This window comes from Gambusia affinis, linkage group LG08 (genome assembly GCF_019740435.1).
Source record: "Gambusia affinis linkage group LG08, SWU_Gaff_1.0, whole genome shotgun sequence".
Classification (NCBI taxonomy): domain Eukaryota; kingdom Metazoa; phylum Chordata; class Actinopteri; order Cyprinodontiformes; family Poeciliidae; genus Gambusia; species Gambusia affinis.
This window is the reverse complement of record NC_057875.1, coordinates 4,328,867-4,342,548: the sequence shown is the minus strand read 5'-3', so window position 1 is coordinate 4,342,548 and position 13,682 is coordinate 4,328,867. Positions and strand designations below refer to the sequence as shown.

At 36.1% G+C, this 13,682-nt stretch overlaps 1 protein-coding gene across 1 annotated transcript; it reads right to left on the bottom strand.

Moving 5' to 3' along the window:
- Positions 1 to 697: 697 nt before the first annotated feature.
- cart2 (cocaine- and amphetamine-regulated transcript 2) lies at positions 698 to 8,624 on the bottom strand. The gene is made up of 3 exons (XM_044125878.1): positions 8,387 to 8,624; positions 3,166 to 3,249; positions 698 to 940 (listed from the first exon to the last, which is right to left on the bottom strand). The coding sequence occupies exons 1-3, from the start codon at positions 8,501 to 8,503 to the stop codon at positions 833 to 835; spliced, it is 309 nt and encodes a 102-aa protein (XP_043981813.1). The 5' UTR covers positions 8,504 to 8,624; the 3' UTR covers positions 698 to 832.
- Positions 8,625 to 13,682: the final 5,058 nt, after the last annotated feature.

Sequence of the window (13,682 nt, the reverse complement as noted above, 5' to 3'; positions counted from 1 at the left end):
CCTTTCATTTCTAAGATCTTTGAATTGACATCTTCAACTATATTCAGTATGTTTTATTAAAACTTCTAACCAAGCTTGTTTGTTTTTCAATGTAGGCAGTAAGGCTGGGCTATAAATTAATTTTATTGATACTACTTTTGGCTTTTGAACATTAAATCATGTTTTTTCTCCCAATGAACTCCTTGGGTTTCTGTAGTTCAGTGATGTCAACGCGCCCAGACCAGCCATCTTGTTTCTCAAGCGTTTATTGCAGCTTCTGTTTGTTTGGACTTTGAATTCAGGTTAACTTTGCAACAAAATATCAGGGCCAGGCTACAATTAAATTTTTTTAATTACAAGAAAAAAAGTTAAGATATTTTAAAAATACAGTTGAAATAACATGAGAATAAAGTTGTAATATTAGAATGAAGTTTAATTTTACAAAAACTCCAACATGAAAAATAAAATTATTGAGAATCTTGTGAAGTTACACTTTGGTATAAGTTTTACAGATACTACTTGGTAGAAATACTTAACTTTTGTCTAATTATGTCAGCTTATTATGTTACTATGTCTTATTAAAACAAGTGAGAAAAAAATGCATCTGGAATGGAAAAATCAGAGTTTATTTTGGAACCATATAGCCCAGCCTTAATAACCAGTTAAATGTCTGTTTTTATCCAGTTAATCTGGATTATATAATGAAGCAGAGTCTCAGTTTAAAGCAAAAACATCTTTAATGCAGAACACACATTGATTCCACACTGAAGGCTCCTTACATGCAGCCTGGATGTTTGTCTTTCTAATGGAAAATTTACAGCTTTACAATACACTCTTGATGGCATGTTTTTGCTCATAAGCACTTCAGCAGGAAGAAGTTGCAGAAAGCTCCTCTGGGACAGTCGCACATCTTTCCGATCCGAGATCCTTTCCTGATGGCGCAGTGCTCCCCGAGGTCACACTGAACACAGAGGAATAAGTAAAGAGTCAGGTTGCGTGTTGAACGCCTGAATAATCACGGTTAATAATGTATCTGATTTGTCATACAGATCTGAGCACTAATGATCAGAGGGAATGTAAGGCATTCATTTTTCAGGGTGGAATAATAAAGCATTCAACTGAAATGATTTTAGAAGACAAGAATTAGGTGCTCAAGTTTGAATTTTGGGGGATTTCTTAAAAATCTAATCCACATAAGTATACACAATATATCGACATTAACTTTGGTATAAGCAGATGTTGGTCAGAGAAAAACCGTAGTGGTTCGATAAGAGGAAAACATCGTTACCGTTTATTTTTTGCAGTGTGTCTTAAATTCGTGTATCTAAAATTAAGACCTTAAAATATCTTACATTTATTTAAAAAATATAAGTTGGCCTTAAATAATCACAGGTTTTTAATTTTGTCATAGCAGGACTGTTTAATCTCGCATAATATGTAATTTTCTTTTCTTGTGCGACTTTTCTGTCAGGCAAAAGTTTAAGTCACCTGCAATCATTTTCATTACGTTCTGTGTTTTAGGCTTCCGCTAACTAGCTGCTAGCTAACTGACTTTTACTGTAACGGAGGAAAATATATTTTCGAACGCAGTCACGTTGTAACGTGATAATTATATTGTTTAACAGTGTTCTAAAATGTATCTTCCTCCGTGAGATCAATACGCTTGTGTACTTTATTGTATCTCTTAGTAAATGTATTTTCAGTCAGCTAAACAACGTTCGTCTTCCCCATTAGACCACTTTTGTTGCCAACTCACATGTTGCTAGGTGCATTCTGTGCTTAAAAACCTGGCACTACTATTGTAAAACATTTCTGTTGGATATTTCAGTAGTTATATAGATGTTAGATTTAATATGTAATGGTCTCAAAAAGGCTTAAATCTGACTTGATGAAACTTGAAGAAACACTGTTCTGAATGGGGTCGGCCATTTTGTTTCTCAATGTTAAGAATCAGATGGTCCAAGGAACTTAATGAATTCCCCAGAGGGAAAACTGTTGATTAGATGAATTGAGAATATTTTCGTAGACAATCTTAAATCAATTTGAGGTTGTTTTATATAATACTTGGGCATGTGGACAGGATGGTCAAGTCTGAAAACAACTGGAACAGCAGTGTCCATCTTTGCAGGGAGCACAAACACTTAAGTTATAGATAAAAAATAATTGCATAAATAAGATTCAATGGCACAATTAGCAGTATCTGCTCTAAATTCAAAGCTTTCAGCTGTCCAGATGGTCAAGCTTGATGCCTTCAGGAGAAGACAAAGATTTGAGATGGCTATCCTCAAACCTAAGAACCTCAAGCCACGTGCTGGCTGCATCGTCCTGTGGGTCTGTTTCACTACCAATGGTACTGGTGCAATTCATAACACAAAGTCTTCACCTAACCTCTAATCTACAGTTAGTTCAACCTTGGACAGAGGTGGATGTTGCAACAAGGCGATGATCCCAAGCTGGCTTAAGACTGGATAAACTAGAGCTAACATTTAGCTTAAGTGTTAGCTTCCTGGATCACTCAACTCTGTTGAAAACTGATAAATTACGGATAATTAGCTAGTTTAGGTGAACTCTAACCATCACACCAAGAGCAGAGGTCAAATATCCACCCAGAACGAAGCTATTGTATTAGCTAGCTAAAGTTTGGATAATTTTAACACCAACTGGATTTGATCAAATCCATAAACTGTGCGCTCAACTTTTGTCTTTAAAAATTACTGCTATGTTATGCTGTCATTCCGCTTTGGAAAAAGAACGATTCACATTCAAAGTCATTAAAAGACAAATATTAATAATATTTATGCTGATGATGTGCAGCTTTAACACATCAAATCTAAAACTTTACACATTAGGAGTAAACAGAACAGGGAAACCTGAGGTATTAAATAATTATTCAAATAATTTTGCCTTCTTTAAAGTGACTGATATATTCATAAAAACACACTATTTAAATCTAATATTATTGGAATTAATTGTAAAATGTATGCTTTCACGCCATCTACTGGCAAAATTGCGCCATTGCAACTGGTTGAAAAAAGTATAGATTTTTTTTTTTATTCCAGATTGCTTTTAATAATAAATCTGATGCGATGTTCTGGATTCTTTTGTCAACGATGTTTCAGTTTTAGTTGTACACTGAAAATTTCTGAATATTTTTCAAGTTGAGAAAAAGGATCTGCAGAGACTCACAGAAGGAACCTGTCCGTATTTCTTCTCCCAGGGATTGATCCTCTTTGTCTGCAGCTTCTCCAGAACTTCATGCAGCGCTCCGAGCTGACAAGAAAAGACAAGAAAAGTGAATCTGCAGAAGCAGTAAGCAAGGCAATAAATGTTTGGTTGAGAAGGGTTTGTGACTAGAAAGATGCTTCTTTCTTGGAGTCATAAAAGAACATTTTATTATTTTTCAATTTATAAAGTATTTGAAAGAAGTTTAAACATATTTCCAAAAAATTTTAATTTAAATGTTTATTATTATTATACTTGTTCCTTAAATACTTTAATTTATTTATTTAATGCATTTTAAAATATATTTAAATGCTTTTTGCTTTTAAAATTAAGAATTCAAGAAATTTAAACAAATAGAAACACCATTAAAAAATTTTATCTTTAATTAATACAGACAAAATTCTTATGATTAGAAGTAATAATAACATTTTATAAAGAAGTGGCCCAGGCAGATAAACTGTGTAGGGAGCAAAACTATGGAAGTAAATATGTGCCATCAGAATTTGAATAAAAAATACCTCTGAAATTTGAATGTTGTATATTAGTGCTTACTTTTTCAGTATTAAAATAAATTCAGAATATATTTTTAACCTAAAAAAAAATTCAATGTCATTATTTTTGCAGTAAAAAAAAATTCGGTGTAATTTTTTTTACATGGTTGCAATTTTCAGTTATTAAAAAAATTCACATTCCTATTTCAAAGTCATCAAATTTTCAATATACATATTTTTCACAGTTTAAATTTTCAGTGTTAAAAAATTCAGCATATAAAAAATTCAACTTTTCAAAATTCAAATGCAATATTTTCGTTGTCCTCCAATTCAACTTGCTCAAATTCGCCGTCTCAAATTCAGCGTCTAAAAATTCGCTGTCTCAAATTCAGCGTCTAAAAATTCGCTGTAAAAATGGCCAAGGTTACTTCAGGTCACAGACATTAGCAATGGATGTCCGATTCCAACATCCACCTAATCACGTGACACAACCGTCATATTGAAGAAATACCAGCATCACCCAGGCTGGCGACCATGGAGGCGAACGCAAACCCAACGGTGAGTTTAATGCTTTCATATTTCTATAGTATATTTTATTTTGTGCATGAAGTTTGATACATTATCTTAAAGCCTGATTTAAAACACGGGTTGGGCCGTTGTTAATCTTACACCGTAGTGCCGGCATATTACATCTTGCTACCTCCTAGCACCCCAGCCCCTCCCCGCTGTCCCACGTCCAATTTCCCCAGTTTTATTTCAAAAGAAATACCACTTGGGTCAAGTCTAGAATCTTTAAAGAGAACTGATGGGTGGCGACATTCTGGGTTGTTTGTATGTTGTCTTAGGTGAGACTGAGACAGGCAGTCTTAGTAAAGTCGTAATTTTTCAGGAGATGCTACCGCTAATATCGCTGCCTTGTGTGCTTCAAAGAGGGCTGTGAACACTTTCCGACATTAATTATAACCACAACCCCATTCTGTTCAGCTACCGTATTGTTCAGGTGACTTCATTACAACATCATCCAAAATACTGCTTCTCTTATCTGACAATTGTTGATATACAATATTAATTTACATTCTTTTACTTTGCCTAAAACCTCGTTCTGTTACCTAGCAACACTATAAACAACCGCCTTTGTTTTTCAGTTGATTTTAACTCATTTTCAATAAAATATATGCTTGTAAGTACATCTGTTAACTTATTTTAGATTAAATATCATAATTTAATTTAGATTACTGTGACTTCTCAATGCTGACCTACTGATGTCAAAATACTTTTTTATTTTACTGACAATTTTTAAATGTTTTTTCTTTTTCTCTTTTCAAGGAACTTTTGCTGAATCATATTTTGATAGACTCCGTGATCGTTTGGAGCAGGAAGAAGCAGTTTTATATCTGGGAAGAGTGTGCACAATCAAAGGTTTGTACAAATGACAAGTTTCAATATGTGATGCTTTTGAATGTCTATAGTAACATTAGCTTTGTGTGGTCTTCAATATGATGAGATTTGAAGGGCAGTTTTTAATCGTTTATTACTCCATAATTGAAGGACTGAGCGACTGTGGAGAGATCTGTGGACGGCTGTAACATGCATCTATTATGACGTGCTACACTACCTTAAAGAAGAGGGATAGCTGGACATTTCAAATGAAGCACTCCTCTTCTGTTGCCATTATGTCTTCCTGCCATGTCTGCAGGATGATCTGGATACTTTCTGCAGTGGCTGGGACAATCACCCACTTCCAACTGAAGCAACATGACTCCTAACCTGCTCTGGGTTCTTGGTCGTACACATCATCCAATTCCTGAACCCCACGGTGCCTTGACAGAGGTTATAAAGATTATAACGGAGGCTCAGATGTATTTGCTGAACATTTTATGTTCAGATTTTTTTTTAATAACAATAGCTGAATAACGGCAAACGGCTGTTTGTAACCAAGCAACCAAAATCACCAGAAGGCAATCATGTTTTAACAAGATAACTATCACATTTTAATAAGATACATATGATGTTATAACGTGATAGCGCTCAATTTTTTTTCCTGTGACAGCAATACGCTTCCGTGCCAGTTTAAAAATTCACCATTTATGAAATGTAAAGCAAAATGCTGATCATGTTACCACAGAGGTGAATTTTAGTGCTTTTATGGTAGACATGTTAGAGAACAAAAATGTTCTAAATTTGTAATTTGTTTGTTTTTTTCTTTACTCAAAAGGAACCCATTAGGTACATTTGTACATTGTTGTATTGCTTTACATTACTTGAATTATAAGAATCAGAAAAAGTTTTGTCTTATGTTGTTTATTTTCTAATACCTAAAGCATATATGAACTCATCTAAGTACATTCAATAAAATTTTGCATAAAAAAACAATTTCAGTTTCATATTTAAAACTGCCTGTACAAACAGTACTGACTCAGAGAAATGAAATATCTACTCTGAACATTGTGTTATTCTAGTTCCTCTAGTTTTGAATTTGACAAAACTAGAGAAATTAGAGTAACAGCAATGTTGTCGCTCTAATGAGTAATACATATGATCACATTTAAACATATGTATCGAACTTGTGATCTGACAAAATCAGAAAATTGAATTGATTCTACATTTCAACAAAACTGTTTTGTTTTAACAAACTGATTCACAAACAAAGAACTGCTACAGCTTAAATGTAGATTGTTTTTATTTATTTATTTTTTAACAGGTCGATCACTCAAAGCAAGCCAAGCCAGACTGCGAGAGGAAATGCATGCTACAAAATCCTCACTGAAAGAGTTGTAATTCCAGTAGTGACAAGGAATTCTTAGTGTTTTGTAGTTTCCACGAACAATCTCCACAGACAGACTTGCTGGCAGATTTTCCCATCCAGTCCAGAATTTCATCATGTCTCCTCTTCCTCCACTCCGTGGTCTTTCAGTTAGTAAATTAAGTAAGTGGCTTGCAGATTCAACAATAGCATCCTGACTACCCTGTAGTCACAAAATATATAAAAGACAAAGTAGCAGTTGAAATAGGATTAGTTAAAAAGAAATTTACACTTCATGAGAATGATCACTTTTACTCAGGAAAGCTCTGTGCTGTAGGGTTCCCACCTTTCAGAAATTAAAATAAGGATCTAGCAGATGGAAAGTGTCATTCTATTTCACTAGAGAAACTAAAACTGCAGTACCATAAGTTTTAAAGAATAAAGAGACAGTATAATTTCTTCAGTTTCCCTCTTAATTTTTTTTTACAATTGCTAGCATTCATCCCCACTGACACTGTTCAGCCTGGCATGTGTGTCTTCCCTCTCCTGTATCTTTGCTAGGACATGGTAGAGTATCGGTTGAGGACGTTTTAAAAAGACGCAGGTTGAGAGCGGCTCACCACGACTGCTAACCCTCTTTTGCACCCTAGTGTTTCTAGGCAACCGTGACATCATCAATGGTCCAAAGCGTTCTGGGGTCCTTACTAGCTCCCGCCACATTAGCTGAGCTTAACATGTCTTGTGTTTTATTTTTGTAATTATTGTTACACTAAATGTTTATATGCATGTGATAGGCGTTACTGTCGGACATACAGAAATACCGAACAAATCGCGTCTCGTTACGGGGCGATTCCGTATTTTACGAAAGGGATGGCAATCCTACTGTGCTCTTCTCTCATTAAAATTATAGAAACTATATAAAACACAAATAAATCTACAATTTGTAAGATTAACAACGGCCCAACCCGTGTTTTAAATCAGGCTTTAAGATAATGTATCAAACTTCATGCACAAAATAAAATATACTATAGAAATATGAAAGCATTAAACTCACCGTTGGGTTTGCGTTCGCCTCCATGGTCGCCAGCCTGGGTGATGCTGGTATTTCTTCAATATGACGGTTGTGTCACGTGATTAGGTGGATGTTGGAATCGGACATCCATTGCTAATGTCTGTGACCTGAAGTAACCTTGGCCATTTTTACAGCGAATTTTTAGACGCTGAATTTGAGACAGCGAATTTTTAGACGCTGAATTTGAGACGGCGAATTTGAGCAAGTTGAATTGGAGGACAACGAAAATATTGCATTTGAATTTTGAAAAGTAGAATTTTTTATATGCTGAATTTTTTAACACTGAAAATTTAAACTGTGAAAAATATGTATATTGAAAATTTGATGACTTTGAAATAGGAATGTGAATTTTTTTAATAACTGAAAATTGCAACCATGTAAAAAAAATTACACCGAATTTTTTTTTACTGCAAAAATAATGACATTGAATTTTTTTTTAGGTTAAAAATATATTCTGAATTTATTTTAATACTGAAAAAGTAAGCACTAATATACAACATTCAAATTTCAGAGGTATTTTTTATTCAAATTCTGATGGCACATATTTACTTCCATACAAAACATTCATAAAAGCAAATTATTAAAACTATTTTAATTCTATAGTCCTTTTACGTTATTGTATGTAATCTTTTGAGAGACGCTTATCTTATTTCCCATCAATAAAGATTTATTAGTCAAAGAAAAATATTTTTTATAGTTTTGGGACATCAAATATAATAGTATAATCTAAGAATTGACTGTAAAAAGGCAATTTATATAGTTTTAAAACGTATAGTAACAGTACATGCAAATGCTGAGATTTAATTTTAAAGAGATTAAACTTCTACATGCGTCTCATAAGTTTATATTTAATGTATCTAGCTTTTGGGAGGGGCTCACCAGTCTGTTGGAGTTGCTGTAGTCCTGCACTTCTCTCTCGTCCCTCTCGGCTTCCGTAGAGCCGGCCGGACACAGAACCGACAGTAGCGCCGCGCACAACACAGCACGCGCCCACATGCCGACAAAACAACAAATAAACAAGCAAACAAACAAGCAAAGTGCGGGAAAGTTAAAGGTCAGATCGCGAGTTGACTTCACCTTCCTCTACCTGGTGTCTCACGCACTGAATGCCGCGCGCTCCGCACCGCAGGGCATCTTTGGACCCCTTGATGACGTCATCGACGTGACGTAGAGGCTGTTTTTTTTGTGTTGTTTTTGTGACATTAATTCAAACACTTTGACTTGTGCCTAAATCTAAACACTAGTTGTTGTTGTTTTTTTTAATTAGAAAACCTCAGTAGAAAATACAGGAGAAGAAACAGAATGAAGATGAGCTTCTGGGGAATAACCTGGGTGTAAAAGTCCTGCAGAAAGGCAGAAATCCAGATATAATCCTCAGGATTATTTCACTTATAAATGATGTGACAAGCTTGGTTGTGTGACACAACAATACCAACATGGACAGGAATAAGCAATTAGAGCAGAACAGAAAATAATAGAAATATAACTTACTGTCCCACAGTGGGGAAATACAGTTTAAGGTAAAAAGAATCACAAACTAAGATAAAAGAAAATAACCCAGATGTTGCAAAGACCTAATCAACGTTCACATGCTGCAAATGGGAGCTGTGCAGAAGTTAATGTCTGTCCTATGCTTCTAATAATTGTGAATGCTTTTAATTTGCTTAAAATGAATTAGTTTAATTTGCATCACTCAAGGGGCTGCACAGTGACGTAGTTGGTAGAGCTGTTGCCTTGCAGCAAGAAGGTCCTGGGTTCGATTCCCTGCCTTTCTGCATGGAGTTTGCATGTTCTCCCTGTGCATGGTGGGTTCTCTCCGGGTTCCTCCCACAGTCCAAAAACATGACTGTCAGGTTAATTGGTTTCTCTAAATTCTCCCTCGGTGTGAGTGTGTGTGTGCATGGTTGTTTGTCTTGTGTGTCTCTGTGTTGCCCTGCGACAGACTGGCGACCTGTCCAGGGTGACCCCGCCTCTCGCCCGGGACGCAGCTGGAGAGGAACCAGCAACCCTCCCGACCCCATTTAGGGAGGAAGGGTGTAAAGAAAATGGATGGATGGATGCATGCATCACTCAAGAAATTTGCAAAACTCATTGTTCATAGCTGCTGCGCACACAAATGGAAAAAAAGCTGTTATCTTTGTTATCAACATGTTTTCCTCCCTGATTAGCATCAGATTGATCCTCTGAAGAAACAGCTTGTTTAAGGATGAACCAGTCAGCTTTGAGAAATTTATACACATTACTTCTCAGACACTTTCTGCGATGAAACGAACATATTCAACACCCTTCTTATATAACAAACTTTGAAACAGTGTAAGAGACGTGGCAGTCACTTTCTGGCTGCAGCACTTCTATTTATATTTCCCATCAGTTTGCTGGGATAAAGGTATTACTGTCGGCGCCGTTCATCCGAATACAACTTAAACCCTTCTGACAGTCAGAGGAGCTGCATCTGAAAATCCTCGCCTCTCACATTGTAAACAAACCAGAAACTGGAGGATGTGTCAGTCTGTTGATCGCATCTCATTCATCACTGTCACAGTGTGACGACTATTAACTTTACAGGACGAAAACATTCAAACTATAGTCAGAGACAAAGACACAGAATACTTCAAGATAAGTTGCAACCTTTCTTTGTTTAGCTCAAGTCCAGTTTGACTTCACGACAGACACATTGAGGTTCACTGTATTTATTCAAATAAGACAGAAAATCAACATCTGTCCATCAGTTTCTGCCATGCATTAAATAAAATACAATAAATAACCTTTAATAAACTACAGAGCAACAGAGCGGTTCAGTGATCCGCTCCACTGAACCGCCATGTTGGTAGGCATGTGCAGTACAAAGCATAGATGAACGATGGCTTTGAGACCAATAAAAAAGAAAGTATAAGGAGAAAAAAAAAAAGTTAAAATTGTTTATAAGTTAGATAGGACCCAGAAGCTAGTTCTAAATTTATGACTTGTTTATTGTTGTCATAGCAATTCCACTGTAACTGCCGTGACAGTTAGTTACAGTTACCAACCAAGATGGCTGTCAGATGCAAAGTTTCCCGAAGTGTGGCATTGAGTCCCATGAGAAGTATGAACAGTTCAAGGAAACTGTAAAATTAAACAGTTAAATTGCAAAACACATTATGACAAAAATAAAATAATATTCAAACCACGGCAAAGTTACACACAAAGCCCTGAGAATAAATTCAAGTTTAAAATGCCAAACTATAATTCTTGTAAAGAAAACACAGAGTTGATTCTAATGAATACCGCAGGTACGGACGTCAACAGAAAAAGGGGGAGGAGCCGTCCGTTGCTGGTTGCTATGGTAACCACCAACCGTCAAGAGCAGCAGGAATTAGCAGCTATTGACTTCCACACTCTAAATCTTTCAATCGTTTTTACATTAACCTGAGTACAAATTGATCCGGATGTTTTGGGTTTAATCGCATATCCCCAAAACTTGATGTTCCAGTTAAACCCTTTGCGCTTACTGGTCCAGCCTGGAACACAGGCTGATCTTCAGCTTAATGGGGAATTTAACTGGAAAATCAAGTTCAGTGTTAAATCAGTTCTGGGACAAATTCTTGCTCAGAGCTAAATCCAAAATGGAAATTTAAACTGGTGCATTTCGGCTCCATCCTGCAGAGCTGATCTGTTTGACTGAAATCTATTTTGGCACAATCAGGATAGGGTTCGAGCTTAGGTTATTTAACTTCACAGTTCTGACAAACTGGCACTTAACAGTTTTTGAGCCCATTATGTTATTTTCACATGTAAAATGTTGGAAATCAAACTTGCAGTTTTTCTTGAGTGAAATTTAAAGTTTGAAACATTCTAACATCATCTAAATCCATCAGACTGTCGGCGCTTACCGTCTTCATGATCAACTTCCTCATTTTCATCCTAATCGCCTCATTCAGTCCCATCTGCATGGGCAGCTAATAACCTCATGCTATCTTTTAATTGCATTTAATCAGAGTGACCCATCAGTTTGGAGAAACTTCAAGGTTTTCAAAAATCCTGGATTACAAACCTGTGGAGATTAAAAGGTCACGTCCTACACCAGACATGAAACCATTTCAGTTCAATTTCACAAGCGCCGTAAAATGCCTGTAAATTATAACTTTTTTCATTAACTGCTTTTTGAAAGACATGTAGCCAACATATGTACTGTTTGTAGCAGTTTCATCCAAATCCTCTGGATCTGCTAAATCACTGTATTTTCTTCTCATCTGTCACATAATTTAAGCAAAATCTCTAGAACATTTGAGTAGAAAAATCATTTCTGAATTGAATTACTCGACACTTAAAGATTTGCATCTCCAGAAAAATGTCTTTTTTTTTAAGCTGAATGATCTGCCAGTGTAACTGGCACTTAAAAAAAAAACAAATTTAATAATTATTTACTTCAAAGTCCTATATTTTGCTAATTTACTTGTAAGTCATATTTCAACTGATATTTGCACAAGAAAGTAAACAAACATATTTGGTACGATCTTGAATCCTTATGGCGTTTGATGCATAGATATGAATTTGAGCTTGCAGTCTTATAATTTGGTGCTGCATAAATAAACTCCTACAACGTGATGATTCCATGTTTCACAAGAGTTTAAAAAGAAGCGTTGCATGGAGAAATGTTCATCAGACGCTGCAGAGGGTTTAACTTTGGTCCCTCCGGGACTCCTGGGGTTTCCGAGGACTTGAACGTCTCCTCGTTGCAGACATCTCTGATCAGCATCAAGTCATCAGCCTCTGAATCAGAGAGCTGTGAATTAGTGAAGCGGTAATGAGACTCAGATTGTTCCTGTTCAAACTAAAAGGCTTCAGAGAGTGCGACATGAAAGGCCTAGCAGATAAGGACCGACTATCAAAGGTCCGCTGATTTTCTTTCTGCAGCCAGCTCGGCAAACAAACTTTCTGCTTGGTTTAGGAAGCTGCAGGATTACATAAGATCCACCTCAGAGTGAGTTTTTCCTAAGTGTCTGTCTTCCTCTGCTGATCCAGGATCAGCAGCTTTACGTCTGCAACTGTCAGGGTGACGAAGCGTTTAAGCCTCAAATGACTGAACAAACATTTTTCCTCCCAAATGTAAAGGATTCAGAAGCTTATGTGCTCAGAAGCTCCTCATCGGCTGCTGCTGGACCGTGGATCATCTCTGCAGTCACTTAGTGAAGGTTTCATCTTGGCATGTCTGCTGTTCAGCTGAAACTCGCTGAAGGAATGTGTAAGTAATTAGAAAGCTATAATAACATGGTTGCATAAGCGTTCACAGCTTTAAACACAAATGTTTCTGAAACACTTTTAGTTGCAGCATTTAGTCTTCTGGACTTTACAACAGTGAATCTGAAGAAACAGAAATAAACCACAGCTGTGCTGGCATGCATCCATCCTTTTTTTAATAAAAACCATTTGCTTATAAACATCCTTTAAAAATAGTTTTGCAGAGAAATTTAAAAAAAATCTGAACATTAGTACAGATGCACAGATCTGATATTAAGTATTCAGATCTTGAGTATCGATATTGAAAAAAAATCTATGTTGGATATCGGTGCTAATGTGCCTGAGCCACGTGGGCCAATCTATTCAGTCCAATTCTATGCTTTGTGCTCAACTCAATGCTTTATTTATTTGACATCATATTTACAATTCCTTATTGCATTTTCTGAACCATTGGAAAGAAGGTTTGTTGCAGTTTATTCTTCTCAGTTTGACCAGACAAATTAAAGTTGTGCTGTTTGTATACACTTGACCAAGCTTGTGAATCTATCAGTGTATTTAGGTGTGCTGTACAGAGTCATCAAATTAATTTGTAATTGAAGACATTTATGAAATTCAGGACAGTTTTTCTGTATTAGATCAGTATTGGCCAATACTAAACCTTGGGTGTCGGAAGTGGAAAACATGGATGGTGCATTCCCAGTATAAAAATATCTGTCTGGAGAAAAACAGATGCCTTTATATTCCAGGATGTTGTATGTATGCCTTGTGTACAGTGAAGGCTACCAATAAAAATTTGAAATAATATGAAAAAACAAAGACGTTACAAAAGCCAGGGATTTCTCCAATTTGATGAAAGTGGAGATGCTGTCAAACTAGCGCAAAGCTAAAATCTGTCAGCTCATCAAATTGCTTCAAGACAACCACAATTTCCTGTAAGGAATTAACCTGGCGCCAGATA